At 31.8% G+C, this 24,514-nt stretch overlaps 1 protein-coding gene across 1 annotated transcript; it reads right to left on the bottom strand.

Annotated features, from left to right (window-relative positions):
* Positions 1 to 1,244: 1,244 nt before the first annotated feature.
* Positions 1,245 to 24,336, bottom strand: LOC139516923 (atlastin-like). Its single transcript, XM_071307389.1, has 13 exons — positions 24,146 to 24,336; positions 22,472 to 22,683; positions 19,478 to 19,612; positions 13,530 to 13,634; positions 11,486 to 11,536; positions 9,498 to 9,560; positions 8,517 to 8,609; positions 8,144 to 8,282; positions 7,278 to 7,405; positions 6,784 to 6,840; positions 5,309 to 5,380; positions 4,034 to 4,465; positions 1,245 to 3,040 (listed from the first exon to the last, which is right to left on the bottom strand). The coding sequence occupies exons 1-13, from the start codon at positions 24,168 to 24,170 to the stop codon at positions 2,945 to 2,947; spliced, it is 1,608 nt and encodes a 535-aa protein (XP_071163490.1). The 5' UTR covers positions 24,171 to 24,336; the 3' UTR covers positions 1,245 to 2,944.
* Between the last annotated feature and the right edge of the window lie 178 nt (positions 24,337 to 24,514).

Below are 24,514 nucleotides of genomic sequence, written 5' to 3'. Positions count from 1 at the left end.
ATTTGGGTCCCTTTTTGGCCCCTAATTCCTAAACTGTTGGGACCTAAACTCCCAAAATCAATACCAACCTTCCTTTTGTAGTCATTAACATTGTGTTTAAATTTCATTGATTTCTATTTACTTAAACTAAAGTTATTGTGCGAAAACCAAGAATAATGCTTATTTGGGCCCTTTTTTGGCCCCTAATTCCTAAACTGTTGAAACCAAAACTCCCAAAATCAATCCCAACCGTTCTTTTGTGGTCATAAACCTTGTGTCAAAATTTCATAGATTTCTATTAACTTAAACTAAAGTTATAGTGCGAAAACCAAGAAAATGCTTATTTGGGCCCTTTTTGGCCCCTAATTCCTAAAATGTTGGGACCAAAACTCCCAAAATCAATACCAACCTTCCTTTTGTGGTCATAAACCTTGTGTTAAAATTTCATAGATTTCCATTCACTTTTACTAAAGTTAGAGTGCGAAAACTAAAAGTATTCGGACGACGACGACGACGCCGACGACGACGCCAACGTGATAGCAATATACGACGAAAATTTTTTCAAATTTTGCGGTCGTATAAAAACTATGGATGATCCCATTAAATGAGTTTTATGATTAAAATATATTACATCAAATTTTATGTTCAACCGATAGTAAATACTTTCAGGTGAAAATACATGTAGGGTAGCTTTTAAGTTTAAAACAAATACTTTTTTCTCTAAACTAAAAAAATGTCTTCAAAATCTCAATTTTTGAACACGAATTGTAGGACAGAAATATGAATATGATGTTTCTATTCAAATTTACTGATAACATTGATTTGTTCCATAAACATAACTTTCCAGTCATTGAACACTGTTTAGAGAAAACACATTAGTTTTTAAAGATCCAAACTCCTTATTTACAATAATATGCACCTCATATATAATATATACAGTGAGCAAATAAACAGTCGTGGTTGTTATATCTACCTGAGAAAATAAAGTAATGTGAGATTTTATTTCCACCAAATGTATTTACACAACATATCACTGGTGTTTTCACAGTAAAACCACTTGGGTACTGATGGTAAAGATGGCATGATTATTATCTGCCCTTTAAGTATCCAATTAAAAGGGGTAGGTTTCTTACATATGTTTTCCATCCATGCAACTTGATAAAAAAAACCACTCTGTCCCAAGTTGGCAAAAATATTTAAAATATTCTCGTTCCAAAAAATCAGTTAGCCCCAATCGTTATTTTTCTTCTAAATACATGTTTCTCTTTTTCAATTGTAATGCCCATAGAAAAGCAACTGCTAGGATACAAACATAAATTCTATAACATAATTTCATGTTGTGTTTTTTATTTAATCCAGAAAGTACACACAAAAATCTTTGCCTGCTTTACTGATAATGTCTGAATTTTACATAGTAAAAACAGTTTCACAAAAAAATATAACAAAAATTGATTGCAAGTTATACTGAAACAGTCATGACGAGTATTTTTCCAAGATTTTTTGTGAAATTGATCCTTTGGTTTTACTAAAGGTACTACAGAAACTTAACATTGATCAGTTACAGAGAAAAAAAAAGTCCAGGTCAGATGGACACTGACAGATGAATAATACAATCATTTTGTCGACAAATACAGATGACCTTTGCACATAGTTGGAGAAAAAGATGCTATATGTTTAAAAATGATTATCTTACAATTAATCTACAAATGCTGAATTATATATGGTTATTCACACAAATTATAGCACCAAGTCATGAAGCTCTAAGGTAAGAGTTTATAAGCACTTTATATGATTGCTGGAGACCCCATCAATTAAATATCTGTTATAATAAAAAGAAAACATAACATTATAGTTGAAGCTAAATTAATTGTTATAACGAGAAATGTGTGAATGTCTTCACATAAAACCAAATGCAAATACCTGCTCTGTGATTTTTGGTTCTCAAAACTTTCTAATATATTATGCCTGAACTTCCAGTTATTATCTTATATTAACAATGTGTAAAACCCATCAAACTTCAATATGTTTTCACATTTCATATTTACAAAAGCAGGGTGTCTCAGTTCAAAGGGATACATTTTGGAAAACTTAAATTGTTCTACATCTAACTCTTTTGCAAGGTGGTTAAAGGGAAAACAACATATTTATTTTTTGGCCACCAAAATAATGAATTTTCAATTTCATTCTAACTTAGTGATACTAGTCTTGTTGAATAAGTACTAACCAATATAAAGTAACTGTTATCCAATAATTCAGAACAAGTTTTCATTCATCATTTTGTTCTTTCCATTTTCATAGAAAAGCAGAATGATATGAAAATGAACATAAGAACTATTTTTTAATTAGTGATTTTTTTCATCCTAAATAAATTACAATAATCAATATTTACAATTTAATTACACAAAAGTCTGTTTTTCAAGAAAACAAAAATGACAATGAATAGTAGATTTACAAAAATAAAATTTGAAATAATCACATATTACAACCCTAAAAATAGGCTGTGTTAAACATATATAACAAATAATTAAGCTAGGTGAGGTTATAATAGGAAAAAAGAAGAAGCGTCAGAATGCTTTTTAAATTCAACCCATAATATGTACATATTATAACTTTTTTGTTCTTTAAGCAATCCCAATAACTTTTTATTACAAAGTTGTAGATTTATTTCCTTAGTTTAGTTTTTCTTTGAAAAATAACTTCCAAGATTGGAAAATATCCTCACTACTTGACAAAACTTATCATTCAACATTTCAAAAGATTTCGCCATCATATACAAATTCTGATAATGGTAGCTGAATAGAATGATACTTTGTGAAAATTGAATCAAACAGATAAAATTATACACCTGAGAGTATTCTGACAAAATTAGTACTATAAATTTAATCAACGGGTATCGTTATAAAACCATTCACCATCTCTATTACATTTGTATAAAGTATTGTATAAAACAAGTTTATAAAAATTTTCAGTCACTTTTAGGTCTTGAATTCTGTCGTACTGCTTGTTTCGCTGTCTGTTTAATACCTTGCTGTACTGCTTGGGTATAAATTTGCATTAACGCCTGAAATAAAAAAAATTATGAGATCATATATATGTATTTTCAACTGTATTAAGATTTTTTTCCCAAACATTTTAGTCATAGCATAAAATATGCTTTATTTTGTGATGTTACACAATTGTTTTAGGTAAGGATGAAGGTTGGTACCTAATTAACATTTAAACCTGCTGAATTTGTTTGCACCTGTCCTAAGTCAGGCCCCTGATGTTCAGTAGTTGTCGTTTGTTTATGTGGTTCATAAGTGTTTCTCGTTCTTCATTTTTTTAAATCGATTAGACTGTTAGTTTTCCTGTTTGAATGGTTTTACACTTGTCCTTTTTGGGGCCCTTTATAGCTTGTTTTTATTGGTGTGAGTCAAGGCTCAGTGTTTTGAAGACTGTACTTTGACCTATAATGGTTTACTTTTACAAATTATGACTTGAATTGAGAATTGTCTCTTTGGCACTTTTACCATATCTTATATCTATTTCATCTAAATGAGGTTAATGCATGATGGATTTACATTACACAAAAAGGTTCTATCTCATGGAGTAGAATAATGCAACACCAACTACCAATAGTCAAATAAAATTACTTATTTAGTTTCTAAGAAAACTTAACAGCTATACAATTTAAAAATTAAAGTCAATGAAGAATAAGCAGAGCCTCATACTCATTCTCTCATAGCTTAAATGCAAGGGTACTTGTACAACAGCATATCAAATATCAATGGTGTAGTTGTGACCCCTATAAGTCGTTTATTGTAAATAGGGTCATAAACAACATAAAGAAGTCTTTAAGAAACACAAAAAAGTCTTTAAGAAACATAAAGAAAAAACTTCAATATCTTCAAACTCACTTGTTAATAATATATATTTTGATTTGATAGATTTTAAACATTTTTTGGTCTCAAAATCAGGGTGACAGTTCTTTTGCCTAAGTTATTAACCTTAGTGTTATGTTACATGTTTAGAGAATTTTACAACAAAAATGTACAGTAGTAACAAAACAATCTACCTTGTCCCAAATAACATTGGCAACTTGGTCAATATGTTGTCCTATCGATGCATGATCTCCGCTGTATCTACAATATATCCATGTTATCAACAGAATCAAGAAAATTCCAAGGGCCCAGTTCATCAGGCTGGCAAATGATTCTATTCCTATAATTCCAAAAAATCCTGACAGAAAATATGCAATTGCCATCACAGAGAACAACACAGCTGGTGTCCGTGCAGAACTGAAAATATTTTTTCCTTCATTATGACTTTTAAAGTTATCATTGGCCTCTTCAATGTCTTTCTGTAATTGTTCTTTATATATTGAACTAAATTCCTTGCCACCCATTTTCCTGGTGTCGTCAAACAAATCCATGGCAATAGTAAGGCATCTTATATGTTCTCGTTCTAGCTGCTCTGCATGTAAGTAAGGTTTGTCACCACCACATATCTGAAACAATGTAGGCCATAATCAGAAAAAAATCACATTTTACAGAAATTAATGAGTTGCATTATCTGGACAGTGCAAAAAATAAAACATGTATGTCTAAATCTTAAGCTGGTTAAATCAGTTATAGGAATAAGATTTTAAAATATCCCTTCATTAAGTTTATGTTATTCTTTTGTATAGAAAATATTTTTCATGTAAAATATGAATGAAGATATAGAATTGACCAAAAATGACTGATAAATTCTTATCTTTATAGAAACAAGAATGTGTCCTCAGTACACGAATGCCCCACTCGCACTATCATTTTCCATGTTCAGTGGACCGTGAAATTGGGGTAAAAACTCTAATTTGGCATTAAAATTAGAAATATCATATCATAGGGGACATCTGTACTAAGTTTGAAGTCGATTGGACTTAAACTTCATCAAAAACTACCTTGACCAAAAACTTTAACCTTGAAGCGGGACAGACGGACAGACGGACAAACGAACGGACGGACGAACGGACGCACAGACCAGAAAACATAATGCCCCTCTACTATCGTAGGTGGGGCATAAAAATCAAACTCAACCTAAGCACATTGATACAACATACAGGAAATGATTTCCTGGCAGATCTCAAAATCTCTTCCAACAGTACAACTGACCATCTTAGAAGTTCAAAGCGAAATATCAAATTGATCCTTATATAGATCCTAAGGAAAACATGACCAAAGACAGGCAGTAAAGATCATTGCAGAGTACCACCCACTCTGTGATTTGGTTTATACATTTTTACATTTTATAAAGTGGTCTACTAAGGTAGCATATTTTTCCTTTAGTATTTAGTCATTCTCCTTCCTACCTTTTCCATTTCTTTGGTATACCGACTCTTTGAACTTGAAACAGCTGCTAGATTATTGGCCTCTGCTGTTGCCTAAGTAATAAATAATGCATATGAATAGTTTACACAGATATTTGGAAGATATATAAATGTTTATTTGAACATCCAACAAGCAATCAACAATAAACAATATTCAGGACATGTTATGCAATATGAACACAGGTGTTGAGTACTCGTTTAAATCTTTAACATCCAGTGAAAAGTTTTGATTTTTGTTGGGATGTTGTATTTTGGTAATTACCTTCCAAAACTTAATTACAATGTATAATATATTGACATCGCTACATATCTTCATGAATATACATGTGAATAGATATTATTTTCATTAGAATTTCAAAGGATATTCAAAAGAGAACTTAACCCTTTCAACGCTATACATGGCATATGCCACGATTATGTACACCGTTTGCCACTGCTATTGGCGGCATATGCCGCGATGACAATGGATTTTTCATCAGGACTCTTAAACCATTTGGTTTTCATTCCGGTCCTCTCTAATTTTTCCTCGTATGAATTGAGGATATACAAGGTCTCAATTGCGCTTGAAATCCCGGCAATTTTTAAAATAAAATCATGCAGTAGAAGGAAATGAGAAGGAAAACAAAAACAAATATTTTGACAAATGCAAATGGCGGAAATCGGAAACGAAACTGTAAATATGGAAATATTTCAGCATTTCTATAGCGAAACTGACAACCAGGATTAGTTAAAAGGTTTCTTTTTACCTCAATGTGTTTATTACATTATTACATTTAATTCGTGTGGGAAATATGATTTGATTGATCATTATGAGACGTAGAAAAAGGGGGGAGAGCGGAGGTTGACTGAAAAATTTGAGGAAGGAGCCACTTATTTGTGCCACGATTACATAATTCATTGTTTACAGTGCAATATGCTACAGAATCGAGCAACTGGTGTCTTCTTTCTTATATAGCAGATAAAACAACAAAATAAATGAAGTCGAAAAGTAGTTTTTATTCAAAATTCAACACAAATGTAATAAATTACACCTTTTACCTGTTAATTACCTGAAAATGCAGGTAACCTGATAAAATTTTCACTGAAATAATTGCCTAACATTACAGTTCATGCTCTTCTGAGCATTTTTCATGCAATAACTTTCTCTGTATCTCTTATAACAAAAAAGATACAGCAGTCTGAAAAGAAATATACTGTTCTAAAGAATGAACACAAAAAAAAATGCAGCAGCAGCAGCCATTTTTCTATTTTTTTGTGTAGCATTGAAAGGGTTAAGTCAGGGGAAATATATATGATTCTAAAAGGCAAGCAAGTATCTGAGTACTAAAAGTGTACTCAAGTACTCAAGTACTCCTTGCCATCATTAATATTTATGATTAACTTTGTAAAGCATTCCGAAATAGAATATGAATCCATCCTTTACATTACCATATTGTTTCCAATCTTTGTATACTTACCAGCAACATAGATTTGGGCTCTGGTAATTCTTCTCCTTGGTAAATTTTGATATAAGCCTGAAAAAATATTAAAGAATAGAATAATAAAGAAGTGGCCAATATTAGAGATAAAAACCTGCTTTTAAGACCTCTATTCCTCTCAAGTTCTTAATTTTACATTCATATAATCATGTTTTTTTTGTACTTTAAAGACTTAAGGCCAACTACAACAAACAATTTAGCCATTTAGAATCAATAATTTATTGATTGATGGTGTTTAGCACTATTGGCTACATCATGACATCCACTTTGAACTGGTTAAGAAAGCTTGAGTGAACGGAGAAAACCACCAACCTTCAGCAGGAAAACTAACAATCCTAGTCAACAAAGCGGAACACACCTTTTTACATGCAGAGTTTGAACTCATAACCTCAGTGGTGTCACAGACTTGTGATTGCTATAGATAAACTATTTAAACCATTCAACCACTGAGGTCCTCAAGAATTGAAGATTACCTTGAAATATTCTACAAGTTCTCTACAGGTAATCTTTTGTCCATTCATTTCTTTTATTTTCAAGTTATCTTCATCCAAGAGCAATGGCACTAATATCTGAAGTTTGTCTTTAAAATCTGGTTCAATATCTATAATGAAAGGGAAACATTTAAGAAAAACTATATTCAATTAGATAGAAGGCTTCATTATAAAATACTGTAAACCAACTAATTTTTGCGAGCAATTTATTTTCGGGACATTTGCAAGTAGAAAAATAACCCAAATTTAAATGTTGCAAACTTGTAAAAGTTAGTTCTTTCCTTATTGAATTATATCAAGTAAATTTGAAAATCGCAAATTAAATTGCCGTGAAATTAGCATTAAAGGACTGAACGCCAAATATAGTATCCACGAAAATAATTTGGTTTACAGTATATAACATAAATCAATGAAAACTGTGGTATGCATTCCAATGATCCCTAAAGGACTGGGTGAAATAAGTTGGTAATTATAAGGTTTACATTTACATCTGTTTTGAAGTTGAAGAACTGCTAAATTAGAAAAAAGTAGTTTTATAGCAATGAGGTCACAATAAGAAATGAAAGAGTGATTACAAAGAAAGGATTTTCTATGCATTTCTTGAAAAAATACTTAATTTTTTTTCATTTTTAATAGTTTTGGACCAATAAATATTGAGCACATGCAAGTACCAACTTGACCATAACACAGCCTCAAATCATAAGCAACATTTTATTCATTAATTAATTTGCAGTTTCATAAAATATCTCATTTAATCAAACATGAATAAGAACATCCACTACGTAATCACTCATATGAAAAGAATTGTCATTTTCACTATTTGACATCAATCTGTTCTATTGTCTTACCTTTCAGCCTTCCATCAAATTTAGGATTTGTGGCAACTTTAAGACCAGGATGTGGCATTAAGAAACAACCAATATTTTCAAAACAGGATTTTATGTGCGACCTCAATTGTTGTAACTCGTTATGTTGCTTATCTGAAATCTGAAGAAAAAAAAGATAATTCAACTTCTTTTGCTTTATACATCTTTTTTCAACCTTTCTGTGATTTTGAACAAGAAAATGAAACTTAACCTTTGGAAAATGATAGAAGTTGCATTGAAAGACTTCACTGACAAGTACTTTGAAGTCTTTTATTGCTCATCATTTTTAACTGACTACCAGTAAACAAGATCTAAATCATGTAAAATTGGTTTTAGAAATAAATCAATAACTCACTTGCAATCTTCTTTCCAGTATTTTTCTTCCTCCAGCAGCCCCATAATCTGCCTCATAGGGAAAACTCCAGTCCCTCACCAAAAATTCTAAACACTGATAATACACAAAAAAAATAACATACAATAAACTATATAGTCTTAAACATTGCACTAGCACAGCATCTTTACATTAACTTTAAGAACAAGTGTTTTATGTTGCGGAAAAAACATACAGTTATTTAATCTCAATTTAAAAATAAAAGTGCGAGTATTTTTATTATTATCATTTTAATAAAAAAAACAAGAGTTGATATCAAGCGATATCAAATTCTCAGAGAAGTGAAACATATTATTTAATAGTGTCTGATCCATTTGTCATTTTGAACAAAAATATGTTTACCCAGAGCACAAAAACCTATTTCTCTTACAGTAAATTGTCTTTGTGTTTAAAAGAAATTTCTGGTTTTATAAATTTCAATTTTGAAATCTTCACTACAAATATAAGTACATCTAAGCTTACAGCTTTGAAAATATATGTCAGGAAAGTCGACTTCTACTTACATAAGACAGTTTCAAGCTTTTAGTATGCTTCAGAATGGAATTAAATTTAACTAAAAGAATACTTTGACAAATCTGTGTTGTCAAGAGGTAGAAAATGTTAGTTGAGATATTTAAGTCATCATTGACCTAACTAATAGAAACTGGAAATGTTGCAATATTGTAACATATTTCAAGATATGCCAGCAAAAGTAATACTTTTTAGGTATCACTTACTGATATCACTCTCCTTTCAGTATAACAAGAGATAATATCTAGATATGGGATAAGACATAACAAACCACCGCCATTACAGAATTATAGATCGTTTTTCAAATAAGAATGAGTTTATCTGCTACAATCTCACCGAAGGACAACAGCCCTGAGATAAGATGTTGATGAGGAACATCCTTAAGCTTAGATATTTCTTAAAGAGGGGTTATTATGTAAAATATTTAGTACATACCTGGAATGGTTTTGATATATTGTCATTAGCTTCTAGAGCAAGTCTTCCATACTCTGTAAACAGCTGTCAATACAAATAAGATCGATATATTAAATAATGTTTCTAAGAAAAAGTTGCAACAATTCAAAAGAACCATATTAAAAGCTAAAACTTTTGCCTCAATGCATGACTGAAAATGAGAAAGCCAAGCATAAATGTTAGAGATGATGATTATTTTTTTCAAGAACAGCAAATAGTTAATATTTAGATAATTCATGTCAAACATATTAAGAATAAATGTGTTGTAGTGCTTACTTTAGCCCCACTCTTGTTTCAAAGAATCAAAAACAGAAAGTAGGTACCTGACAGATTGGAAAAGCACACTCATGATACACATGTTACAACGCATCCCTGTTATGCTGCTGATCAAATATGAAGCCATTCTGTTAAGTTACAGGAATGATGGATAAATATTTGATCCAAATTTTAAAAGTTCATTGGACATATTAATTTTTTTTTAAAGTATCTAAAAAATAATGACACATTACAACTTGTCATTATCAAGCTTCTGATAAACGGTGTGTCAGAAAAACACATTTACTTACTGAAAAACAAGCATTTTGAAGGTATTGCATTGCAATACATATAGTCCCCTCTCGGCTACAAATGAATTGTACTGGAACAAAATGATATAGTCCCCTCTCGTCTGCAAATGAATTGTAATGGAACAAAATGCTAACTTGATCTATAACTTGTCATGCTCAATATCTTCAAGCATGAAGAAAAAAGTGTTGAAAACTGATTATCTTAATCAAAATCATAACTCTGCAGAAAGTCATCAGACCAGAACAAAATTTGAAATTGATCTGTTACTTGTCATGATAAAACAATATACCAATTATCAAATCAATTCCTTCAAGCATGAAGAAAAAAAATGCATCAAACTGAATTGCCAGACTGAAGGATGGATAGACAGAGCGCAAACCTTAAGTCCCCTACAACTTCATCGATCGAGGACTAATGAGGAAATGGGGTATGGTTATCAAATCCACTATAAAAATAGAAGAGAACATCTACAGAAATTGAACTTGCTTAGTCTGATGAATGATATTTGGCCTAAATTTTAACACCGAATCAATAATTGTGAAGAAGATTTAAGAGGTTGACAATAATTCCAAGTGCAAGAAGTATTCATAGCTACATCTGCATTGTGTTATGTTGTAAAGCAGGAAACCACTAAACAAATTAGTTTGCCTTACCTTAATGATGGATAACAAACCTTAAAATGTATCACTATTATCAAAAAAGATTATTTCACTTTTATATCTCCACCAATAAGATCAAACTCCTTGCCAAACACATATTTTTAAAAAATAAAAATATTTGAACTGTCCTACACATTTCCAGTGTCTGTGACAGTGAAATATTTATGAAACAATCAATAGATCTTGACAAATTCTTAAAGCATCAAAGTTTAGATATATATGAAAATGCAAAGGTCCTTTAATCTAATAAAACAACAAAAATTGTAATTTTTATAACCAGTTTATAACTTTTACAAGACTTTTGAATAAATAGAACACAAATAAAATACCTTATAACCGGTATTCATCATCACTTTCCTTACACAGCATAAGAAGTTTCATACATCATAGAACTATTAGAAATAGATTGTTTTTCTCATCCAATATACAGCTCATATTAATATTTTAAAGTTTTATCAAAAATCATCTTTTAACAATCATCCTCCTCAATTCCCAGTATATCTAAACCATTAAGTGTTGATTGCAGAACCTATTCTCAGTTTATTAATTCATACCTTGTCCAAAAACCTGGACAATTCATATTGTGACATGTAGTATTAACACTTGTCCATTACTGAAGACACCAAGTTCACCTATGGATGTCTCTTTGGGTCTAATTGTCTTGTTGGGTTACTGTCTCATTGGCATATATTTCACATTTCATTTTATTCATACTAATGAAAGAAATTGATTTTATAAGTTTACCTGTAAATGTTGCAAATCATCTTCCTGTATATTCTGTGTTATATTGTAAACCTAAAATAATTGAAATATTAAAGAACCTTAGTGAGCACGCTCACATACCCCACGTCCCCACATTGTCACAGTCTTCACGCTGAACTGCTAAATCTACAGGCCCGCAGCTCAATTTTTGAAAATTTTTAGTTAGATTCTGTTGGCCTGTAGGTCTGATTTTTACAGGCCCGAGAGCAATTTTACCAGCCTGGGCTGCCTGGGCTGCCACTCGGCGTGAAGACTGTTGTCATTGGAGAAATTAAATAAGTATAAGAAAAAAAAATTGTATAAGAAAAAATACTGAATAATAATTTCCTGTCAATATACACATCTACATAGTATGTCCTTATTATCTACAAAATTTCATGAAATTCTGTTGTGTGTTTTCAGAGGAGTTGAGATGACAAACTGTTGCAGAAGTACATTGAAGCAAATAAGTTCAAAGGGGCATAACTCCTAGAAAAAATTTGAATCGTAATTTCCTGTTGATATACACATCTACATAGTATGTCCTTATTATCTATAAAGTTTCATGAAATTCTGTTGTGTGGTTTCAGAGGAGTTGAGATGACAAACTGTTGAAGTAGTACCTTAAAGCAAATAAGTTCAAAGGGGCATAACTCCTAGAAAAAATTTGAATCGTAATTTCCTGTTGATATACACATCTACATAGTATGTCCTTATTATCTACAAAGTTTCATGAAATTCTGTTGTGTGGTTTCAGAGGAGTTGAGATGACAAACTGTTGAAGTAGTACCTTAAAGCATATAAGTTCAAAGGGGCATAACTCCTAGAAAAAATTTGAATCGTAATTTCCTGTTGATATACACATCTACATAGTATGTCCTTATTATCTACAAAGTTTCATGAAATTCTGTTGTGTGGTTTCAGAGGAGTTGAGATGACAAACTGTTGAAGTAGTACCTTAAAGCAAATAAGTTCAAAGAGGTGTAACTCCTAGAAAAAAAATTGAATCGTGATTTCCTGTCGATATGCACATCTACATAGTATGTCCTTATTATCTGAAAAGGTTTCATGAAATTCTGTTACGTAGTTTCAGAGGAGTTGGGATGACAAACTGTTGAAGTAGTACATTGAAGCAAATAAGTTCAAAGGGGCGTAACTCCTAGAAATAAAATTGAATCATAATTTCCTGTCGATATACACAACTACATAATATGTCCTTTTCATATAAAAAGATTTTGTGAAATTCTGTTGTGTGGTTTGAGAGGAGTTGGGATGACAAACTGTTGCAGTAGTACATTAAAGTAAATAAGTTCAAAGGGGCGTAACTCCTAGAAAAAAAATTGAATCGCAATTTCCCGTCGATATGCACAACTACATAGTATGTCCTTATTATCTGAAAAGGTTTCGTGAAATTCTGTTGTGTGGTTTGAGAGGAGTTGCGACGACAAACTGTTGCAGTAGTACATTAAAGTAAATAAGTTCAAAGGGGCGTAACTCCTAGAAAAAAAAATTGAATCGCAATTTCCCGTCAATATGCACAACTACATAGTATGTCCTTATTATCTGAAAAGGTTTCGTGAAATTCTGTTGTGTGGTTTGAGAGGAGTTGGGATGACAAGAAACAGGACTGACGGACGGACTGACGGACGGACGGACGGGTCAAAAACATTATACCCTCCGCAACTTCGTTGTGTGGGGTATAATAACATTACATTCATGTAAGTCACCAAGAAACTAATATATGCTCAGATTAAAACTGAAGAAAGTCAATGGAGGATAAAATGTAGGTCACAGTGCAATAACTATTGAAAGGAATCCACAAGATACATCAATACACCAAGTTCATTTCTATACTGTGTATGTAAATAAATGGACTTCATTCTTACAGTAGTCTATCTCAAGTAAACCAAAAATGTAGATCACTTTGTGTACAAATAAACTGAACACATATATTGTGTGAAAAAAAATCCATTGTAAAGGGAAACAAATAATTTGAACAGATTAGTGATTAAAAGTAGTATAAACCTTGAAAAGTTCGAAAACAAACCTGTACAGAACTAATCATGGTACTAAGGGCAAACACGGTGGCACAATCTCTAACTGTAGACTCACTGTCAAACGCTCCTTGGGTGTCCATGAGTAATACAACAATCTAAATAAAAATGCATGATGATTAGTTTAAGGGTTTCAATCACAGTTTGAAGTTTTTTTAACTATAAAATGTTTAAATAAGCGATTTTTGTAATTATATCTTAATATATACAATTTGCTAAACAACACACTTTTATAACTAACTTTTCAAATTTTCAAAAAATCCATGAATAACGGGTTTATTATAACAAATCTATTAGTTTGTTTTCATCATTTCCTTTGTATTTTTCCAATTACTTTGGATTATGGAAATATTCAATTTATGTGGATACTTGTGGTTTACCCAAGTCTGTATACAAGCCTTTATCAAATTTGTACTACTCTTTTAGGCCAGGATTTTTTAATTTGTTGGTTTACGGATCCGCCGACCCGATTTTGCCGATTCCTAGAATAAAAATAAAATTGACTTTTCATGCTTTTTTATTCCCGCCGACCCAAACAAATACATTATCCCTGAAAAATAATTAAATGATTCTTTTTTTATGAAATGAAATGCATGAATCACTAACAAAATTGATAACACTCTCTGTTGTGAAAAAATAAAACTTCCAGTTTACGTTTCTGAAAATAGACAAATCAATTATAACTGACCTTGAAATGTCGTTTACGCAAATAATTTTGCGGAACGAAATCTGTGTTTAAAACCCATTACACAATAAGTTCGTTTCCCTTATTTGTCATCAGTCTGTAAGATGCATAATCTCATAGAAATAGACTTGTCCAAATGTGGACAGGTGGAAAGCACCTTGGAAGTAAAAGTTCTGAATATCAACAAGTCATTTAGAATTTTCTTGTTTCATGGATAATAAAAAAAAAATATCGTCCATTTGGATTAAAAACGGGAATGCATGACACTAGATTATAAACCCGATATTCTCGTTTTTTCCGTGGACGAGTCTATTACGTTTTTGACACGTGTGTTGAAACTTATTTTCGTACGACGTTTTTTACATTTTTTTCTTTATCAGTTTTCGTTTTTGAAGATCATTACTCACCAAGTTTTCTGGAATTGATTAAGAGCTACGCGAATTTGTTTTTCTTGTTTGTGAAAAGACGATTTAATTTCGTCTTTGTCTGTGAACACCCCCTTTTTTACGGCAAATCATTAGACAATGTCATGCGAAATTTATGACAGCTGAGCAAGAATATTTCATCGAACTAAAATTTGAAATGATGACAAAATAGCATAAAAAACATTTTGTTAGAATGGTGAAATGTATATTTATTTTGCATTTTTTTTTTTCTGTCTTGAAAGATATTTTTTTTTCTTTTTTTTCCCGACCGACCGACCCGACTTTTTCATGGGGAAAATCCGTAAACCAACAAATTAAAAAACCGTGGCCTTACATTTCATTGTTAAAATATACCCATGGAATCACAGAAATTGGTTTCCCACAAATAACAAGAGGCTCTCAAGAGCCTGAATCGCTCACCTTAATTTTTTTGGTTAAATCTCTCATCAATGATTATTTTGGCTTTTCAATTTATTAAAATGTTCTTTGAATCGTCCTATTTTCTTCAAAAGCAAAAAAAAAATCATTTTCTCCTATGTTCTATTTTAGCCATAGGAGCTATGTTTCTGACATACAAGGAAATGAATTATAAAATTTATACTAGATACTCTGAAACTCATTCAGCCTAAGTTTGGCTGAAATTGATACAGCAGTTTTAAAGGAGAAGATTTTTTAAAGTAAGTCAACATGATGAACAAATTGTGAAAAAAGTCTTTAAAGGGCAATAACTCCTTAAGGGGTCAATTGACAATTTTGGTCAAATTGACTTATTTGTAGATCTTACTTTGCTTAACATTTTTGCTATTAACAGTTTATCTGTATCTATATTAATATTCAAGATAATAACCAAAAACTGCAAAATTTCTTTAAAATCATCAATTCAGGGGCATTATACCTGAAAAACCAGTTACCCAATTCGGCTGAAAATTTCAGGACAGGTAGACCTTGACCTAATAAATACTGTAACTTCTTGTCTTATTTGCTCTAAATGCTGGAGTTTTTGAGATATAAGCCAAAAACTGCATTTTACCCTGTGTTCTATTTTTAGCCATGACGGCCATGTTTTTTGACGAAATAAAAATAAAGCACAAACTTTATTTTATACACCCTACTGATCATTCAGTTGAAGTTTGGTTGAATTTGGTTAAGTAGTTTTAGAGGAGAAGATTTTTTAAAGTTAGCAAATATGATGAACAAATTGTGAAAAATTGTCATTAAAGGACAATAACCCCTTAAGGGGTCAATTGACAATTTTGGTCATATTAACTTATTTGTAGATCTTACTTTGCTGATCATTTTTGCTGTTTACAGTTTATCTTTATCTATAATAATATTCAAGATAATGACCAAAAACTGCAAAATTTCCTTAAAATTACCAATTAAGTGGCAGCAACCCAACAATGGTTTGTTTGATTCATCTGAAAATTTCAGGGCTGATAGATCTTGACCTAATGAACATTTTTACCCAAGTCAGATTTGCTCTAAATGCTTTCGTTTTTGAGATATAAGCCAAAAACTGCATTTGACCCCTATGTTCTATTTTAAGTAACAGCGGCCATGTTTTTTGACGGATCAAAAATCGAAGCACACACTTTGTGCAGGATAATCTAAGGAACAATCATGCTAAGTTTCATCCAAATCCATTCAGTAGTTTCAGAGAAGAAGATTTTTTAAAGTTAGCAAATGTGATGAACAAATTGTGAAAAATTGTCATTAAAGGACAATAACCCCTTAAGGGGTCAATTGACAATTTTGGTCATATGAACTTATTTGTAGATCTTACTTTGCTGATCATTTTTGCTGTTTACAGTTTATATTTATCTATAATAATATTCAAGATAATGACCAAAAACTGCAAAATTTCCTTAAAATTACCAATTAAGTGGCAGCAACCCAACAATGGTTTGTTTGATTCATCTGAAAATTTCAGGGCTGATAGATCTTGACCTAATGAACATTTTTACTTCATGTCAGATTTGCTCTAAATGCTTTCTTTTTTGAGATATAAGCCAAAAACTGCATTTGACCCCTATGTTCTATTTTAAGTAACGGCGGCCATGTTTTTTGACGGATCAAAAATCGAAGCACACACTTTGTGCAGGATAATCTAAGGAACAATCATGCTAAGTTTCATTCAAATCCATTCAGTAGTTTCAGAGGAGAAGATGTTTGAAAAATTGTTAACGACGACGACGTCGACGACGACGGACGCCAAATGATGAGAAAAGCTCACATGGCCTTTTAGGCCAGGTGAGCTAACAATGAATTCCCAGTATGATATGTGCAATACTAGCTCAAAATGTCCTATACAACCTTAAACCATCAACCCTGGTTGTGGTGGCAATGAAAAGTTTTGGGTCAGTTGGGGGAATGATAATTTATTTGTAAAAGGATAAAAACGAAGTCAGCGCTGAAAAAAATCAACACTTATAAATAACCTGCAGTTATTGCTGTAGACTATAATGTATGGCCGTGTTCACATTGACATAAACTCGGTGTTGTGTAAATGTAACTCACACGTAAACTAAACAAAATTACGTTCCCATTGATAAAACTCAATGTTTACATGTAGTGTAAATCATGTTTTGTCTACATGCAGTCGATACTCGATGTAAGCCTTGTGTAGATTAAGTGTACACAAAACTAGGCATTTAAAACATAAGTTTCACCGTGTATATTTAAGAAAGAAACAATTTTTGAATAAAATTGATATTTATAACAATTATTAATAAAGTTCTTAACAGAAATATTTATCTAAACTTGATATATATATATTCTTTTTTAAACTTAACGTAGCTTTATCAAGCCCTTATCAAGACTCAAAGCAGCATCATTGTCCAACACATAATTCATTTGAAAATTAAGGTCTTTCCGAATCGACTTGACTTGCACAGAAATGTTGCCACTGGTCTTTATTCAAACAACGATTCACTCATAAATGCATTACTTAAAAAGTGTGAGATAAATGTATTGTTTGTATAGTACATGTATCTCGGATCCGTTAAATTACCCTTAAAACTAAAAACAAGAGGCCGTCACAACGACAGCAAACCGGATTTATTAACATTTGTTTGTGTCCTGGCAATATCACAAGAACCATTACTGATGAATGGTGAAAGTGAAAATCGTCAATATCAAATTTGACCTCCATTTTGTCATCAGTATCAACATATTAAAATTTGAAAAGCTTAGATTGAATGGTTCATGAGAAAATGCAACAACGTGAATGGAAACACCATTTTACGATCTTTCAAGAACCATAACTCCTGAACAGTAAAAGTCAAAATCGTCATTATTGAACTTGACCTCCATTTTGTCATCAGTAACAACATATAAAAATTTCAAAAGCTTTGGTTGAATGGTTCATGAGAAAATGCATGGACACGACTGGAAACACCATTTTTCAATCTTTCAAGAACCATAACTCCTGAACGGTAAAAGTCAAAATTGTCATTATTGAACTTGGCCTCCATTTTGTCATCAGTAACAACATATTAAAATTTGGGAAGCTTTGGTAGAACAGTTCATGTGTAAATGCACGGACACGACTGGAAACACCATTTTTCAATCTTTCAAGAACCATAACTCCTGAACGGTAAAAGTCAAAATCGTCATTATTGAACTTGACCTCCATTTTGTCATCAGTAACAACATATTAAAATTTGGGAAGCTTTGGTAGAACAGTTCATGTGTAAATGCACGGACACGACTGGAAACACCATTTTTCAATCTTTCAAGAACCACAACTCCTGAACGGTATAAGTCAAAATCGCCATTATTGAACTTGACCTTCATTTAGTTGTCAGTAACAACATATTAAAATTTTAAAAGCTTTGGTTGAACGGTTCATGAGTTAATGCACGGACAACATTTGATTGCCACCCGCCCGACCGACTGGCCGCCCCCCGTACATCCCCAAATCAATAACCAACATTTTTGTCACAAAAATCCGGTTAAAAATATTACCCTCTCCCTTTGCCAAATACTCCTTGGAGAAGAAATACCATTTGAAACAAACAGAAAAGATAGGAATATAGTTTTCCCTAATAATATCATTCCTTCTTCTCCTTCAATCTCTGTACCGATGTAATGCATTGGCTTTATGAGAATAAAAATATATATTCTTCGCCTGTAAGCACGCTTCTGCAGCCTTCATTTTCTAATGCTTAATCGAGACATCTTTACTATTTTTAAACTACTGCAAATCATCAAAATTGCTTTTAAAAGAAGCAACTACTTAACTTAAAAAAGGGGGGGGGGTATTTTGTTAATTTATCTGAGCCAGAAATTTTTCCGCACAAACGTTTTTTTCCGGTTTTTTTTTTCGATGCTGGTAATCAATTTTTTTACAATATTTAACGCTTTAATGTATGGGGAAACTCTTGGATTAGAATGTTTTTGTATCATCTGTAGCCTTATTTTTTTTGTATCCAATTGGGGTTCGGAATAATTCCATCAATCCCCCCCCCTGATTTGAAGTCAAATGGTCGTTCCCTTACTCCTAAGTTGTCCGAAAATTTTGCAATCGGTTCTACGTAATGAACATTTAAATGACATAGAGTTTACAAGTGTGAACAAATCTTATGTACAGGTAATTTAACAAGGTGTATAGATGTGAACAAATTTAATGTGAAACCAATGTCCAGTACATTAAACTAATTGTAAACAAGTTTACTGTACATGGCGTTTGGTGTGAACACAGCCTATGTCTGTATTAAAATAATTTTGAAAACATTGTTATTGAAAATAATATAGTTTAACATCCCATCTGTATGAGCTTGTCACATTCAAAGTGTAAGACATCATACAATCCATCAAACTAAATGTTTACCTCTTCTCCAGAAGATGTTTTACATACAAAGGGTTCACTCCATAATAATATTCCTGTTGTTTCCCTCTCTGAGCCTCCTCTCCAAGAAAATCCCTCTAAAGGTGATTCATCATCTCCAAGCCAATCAGAATCACCCTGAAATTATTTAATATGATATATATGTAACAATACAAGTTTGTTGAATAGTAATATATAGAGACAGGGTCCAGTCTATAGATTTTTGTAGATGAATTCAGTGATAAATAACTTGAAAACTGTGTCTAACATTTCAAAGAACCAGATGCTCTGCAGGGCACAGCTTTATACGACCGCAGAGGTTGAACCCTGTACAGTTGGGGCAAGTATGGACACAATATTTAAGCTTGATATAGCTCTGAATTTGGATTGTGATTAAATAGTTGACATAACATAGGTTTCTGACACAGAATGAATGTGGTCTAAGAACTTAAACTTAAAACTTAAAAATTTTAAATTGGACATTTACCTATTATGGTCTAATATCCAAAATCTAAATACATGGTTAGATTCAGCATATCATAGAACCCCAAGAATTCAATTTTTGATGAAATCAAATAATGTTCAATTTTAGACCCTTTAGACCTCAATGTGGACCAATTTGATAACCGGGCCCAAATATTAAAAATCTAAATACATGGTTAGATTCAGCATATTGAAGAACCCCATATATTCAATTTTTGTTGAAATCAAACAAAAATCAATTTGGGACCCCGATTTGGACCAACTTGAAAACTGGGCCCATAATTAAAAATCTAAGTACATGTTTAGATTCAGCATATCAAAGAACCCCAAGAATTCAATTTTTGTTAAAATCAAACTAAGTTTAATTTTAGACCCTTTGGACCGTTAATGTAGACCAATTTGAAAACAGGACCAAAAATTAAGAATCTAAATACACGGTTAGATTTGGCATATCAAAGAACCCCAATAATTATTTTTTTTATGAAATCAATTTTTGACCCTTTTGACCCCCAATTCCTAAACTGTTGGGACCAACATCAATCCCAACTTTCCTTTTGTGGTCATCAACCTTGTGTTAAAATTTCATAGATTTCTATTTACTTATACTAAAGTTATTGTGCAAAAACTAAGAAATATGCTTATTTGGGACCTTTTTTTGGCCCCTTTTCCTAAACTGTTGGGACCAAAACTCCCAAAATCAATCCCAACCTTCCTTTTATGGTCATAAACCTTGTGTTTAAATTTCATAGAATTCTATTTACCTATACTAAAGTTATAGTGCGAAAACTAAATGTCTTCGGACGTCGACGACGCCAACGTCATACCAATAAAAAAATTTGCGGTCGTATAAAAACAATATCAATGCCATAATTTCTTAAATGTAGTGTTCGTGACAAAAAAGATAAAGGAAATAATTTTTATTCAAATTAACTTTTATATTTTGCAATGAAAATGATAACCTGAGCCAATTGATACAATTTTGCTGGATCTTTGGGCTTTGATTCATAGAAACTCTGTTTCATAAAAACTCAAATTTTGATATACAGTGTTGAAAATGTACTATAAAGGGGACTTTAATGTGCAAATATCATTTGTATATAATCATAGAGGGCCTCAGAGAAGATAAGTGTTGTAGCTAACTGTTTAACCCTCTTTAAATAAAGAATTATTATTATTATTATAATTATTATTATAGATTTCTAAAAAATTGACAGAAATTGCAAAAGTTAACCGAAACAGAAGAAGGGAGCATGGATGGACAAGATTTCATCATTATGTTACACCACATGGGTGCCTGATAGTAAAAAGCAGGAAAAGGCTGACTAATAAAATTCCTTCACCAGTTGTTTCAATAATAACTTATAAATGCAGAGCTTACACTTTAATTGTAAGCCTTCAGCCTTTTAATCTATAAAATAATAAAAGTCCATGGCCAGATACCACTAGAAATATAACACAAAAGGATATTTTCCTGACTAAGGTTTTAAATTTCTTGGAATCTTACCACTTTCACTGTTCCCATTTGCTTGTTAAAGGAAGTAATGCTATTCAAATTGCAAACACAGTAATGTTTATGTTAAATCATTAAACAATATATATATAGACAACCATTGTCAAAAATCCTTATTTTATATAATATAAAATAAGGATTTCTGACAATGGCCATCTATTCAATCTATCTATCAAGCGTACAATGAATCAGCTATCCTTCCCTTATAGCAATCTCACTACCGGTAGGTGCACTTCTTTTTTCATTGTTATTGGTCCTTCATGACAAATACATGTATTTGTGTAACAATATTTTTAAAGCTTTAAATATTTTTGTGCTTTTTTTTTTACTTTTCCACTTCCAGTGTTTTGTAGGGTGGATTGTTGTTGTTGTTGGCCTTTTGTATGATTAATATCTCTCAGGATATGAAATAAATTTGTCAATTGATAATTTTAAGCCTTATTTCTCTCAGTTGAGGAATTATAAACTCAGCACATGTCTCAAAATTACCAAAAAATCATTCCAGCAGAACAATATTTAGAAAGGACATCACAGTGTGCAGACCCTGTCTTACTTTTTCCTCATTTTTAATTACACAACAGTGAAATATGAGATACAATGTATGCTACCTGTCTGGTTATGAAATATTCACAATATTTAGTTTTTGAAATAGTTGTGAGTGTACATGTGTTGGTGTGTCTTTCAATCAGGTGTAGGAAGACCATAACCTATGTTACTCTCCTGCAAAGCAGTCAGCTCTAGTTTCACAATCAGTTGCAAAAAAAAATATCTTTTCGTCAGAGTGACACTCTGAATTTGCTATAAGTTTTAAATGATTGTCCAATCTTCATAACAATTTTTTACTTTCGTAACCAATTTAAAGAGTAAGAACCAGACAATTTTAAATACACAATTGTTTCACTTAACTTAAACCACCAATCAACTGCATGGTATGGGACACTACCATAACATTAACATTTTACTTATCACTGTTCTAAATTTGAACTTTGTGTACCAATTCTTACTTTTGCATTCAGGTATCTAAGAAAGAAATCTAGGAGAAATGATTTTCCTTTTCTAAATGCCCCCGCCACAGAAACTACAGCAACTTTCTTGTCCTGTATCTCAGGATTTAACAATACTCTCTCTAAGGCTTCCTCATTTAGCTTAAAGGTGTGCTCTCCTGCTTCTACAATCTGTATAGGATGACCTTTTAAACGCTCACCATGAGCAGACACTAAAAATAAAAAATGGAAATGTAGTTTAAACATGTTAAACAATTTTTAAAATATATATTTACATGTGTAGCAATAGCTAAACTTCAGACTGAAAATAATTTACTTTTATCTATTTCAATAACTTTATATAGATTATTGGTTTTATATTTCAGGTACAGGACCAATTACATAGATTATTAGTTTATATTTCAGGTACATGACCAATTACAAAAAAAAAATGTAATCTTAAAATTAAAATTAACTTCATGCACTGTACTGCACGGGCATTACAGGAGTATCACCAGTTTAATTTTTGTTTTTATATGTCTAATTCGATTCTGCCACCAACAGCTGTGACTATAGCAGGGTTTGACACTGTGTATACCTAAACTTATGTTCCTGTATTAGCAAGCACATTTTGTCCCTGCTTTCAAAGCTATGTATTGCCTTTTGATTCCTTGTTCCAGTTAATGGCCATCCTGATTCTTTTATGATAGGGTATAATATAATAAAGGTATATTTTTCACATCAAGCGACTGTGAGGATGTGCACCAGTTAATAATCAAAAGTGACATCATTGACATTGAACAATTGTTTCTTATATTACTGTGATACATAATAACATAATCATTATGACAGGATACGTACAAGAAAGTGTCTGAATTTGAATGTTGTCTATAATCAAATCTCAAGTTATCTTTTTTAAGAATAGGTTTCGCTGGGTAACTCGTGGTGAATCGGTGTAAACTACATCATACTAGTATTACTACAATTGGTTGTTACTGTGATATAATAACATAAATGTGCACGAAATTTAAAATTTGTCTACTGCTATATAATTCTTAAATTGCCTGTAAATCTTATTGCTGTTTTTCAGCCATTACTGGACATGGCAAAGTTAAAGGTTCCCGTAAAATTTTGATGTCACAAAATGAAAATATATGATGCCACAATGGAAAAGTGATTTATTATGACATCAAAAGTTCAACTGGAACAGATTCTAAGTGTCAAGCAGAACATATCTCCAAATAGCGATTTGGTGTAATTGACTCAAACATATTATTATAATGTTAATAATGACCACCACTCGGCACCAGGCAAATAGGATCCTTGCCAGTTGGAGCAAATAGTCAAACATCAAAGTCTCCCACTAAAGGATAATTTACAACAATAAGAAAAAGTGAACTCAACTGTAAAACTAACTTCACACATTCATAGAAACCTGGGGCCAGGGGGGTCAGAAAGTTAACATCAACCAGTGATGTATGATGTTTTTTTACTGTATATAAAGAAGAAGAAGAAGGTTAAAGAGTTATCGAAACTGTAATTCAATGAAATTGAAGATTGAATTCAAGAACAAGAACGATCTGTCATCTGATTATTCATTCAAGAGTGATAAAAATTAAAATTTCATTTACTAGAATGCACAATAAATTAAGTGAAAGTGGAAACAAATGATCTATAATGCTATAGATCTTTTACCTGGTGCCAAAATTTCATGATCCATCTGGCTACTTGTTCAGAAGTTTGTTGGCAGTTCAAAACCGTGAACTTCAAAGGTGAAAGTAGAGAATATTAGGAATTCGGAAGCTTCCGTTTGCTGTCTCAATGTACATCGAAGGTAAAGCTCAGAGGTATTCCAAAATGATTTCCGGCTAACTCGCGCACTTTCTGACGTCACGAACTATTTCTAACCCTTATTACCATCCGGCTAATTTAGAATATTCAAACGCGGCTTGATCCTTAAACGTTCGGTTAATGATATTTGAATTAAATTGAATGAACTGGTATATTTAAATCACTTGAAGCATATTTGTGATAATTCATCGTGATAAATGAAATAAAGTTATG

The sequence above is a fragment of the Mytilus edulis genome, chromosome 3 (genome assembly GCF_963676685.1).
Source record: "Mytilus edulis chromosome 3, xbMytEdul2.2, whole genome shotgun sequence".
NCBI lineage: Eukaryota > Metazoa > Mollusca > Bivalvia > Mytilida > Mytilidae > Mytilus > Mytilus edulis.
The sequence above is the reverse complement of the archived record's forward strand: the minus strand, read 5'-3'. Positions and strand labels throughout refer to the sequence as shown.

Bases quoted from the DNA above. Each gene is read 5' to 3' on its own strand.
- LOC139516923 (XM_071307389.1), bottom strand. From the start codon at position 24,170: ATGGATCATGAAATTTTGGCACCAG. The intron at 8,283-8,516 runs GTGAGTTATTGA...TTTTTTCTTCAG, and splicing joins TACTGGAAAGAAGATTGCAA to ATTTCAGATAAGCAACATAA. The intron at 7,406-8,143 runs GTAAGACAATAG...CTTTCATTATAG, and splicing joins ATTTGATGGAAGGCTGAAAG to ATATTGAACCAGATTTTAAA.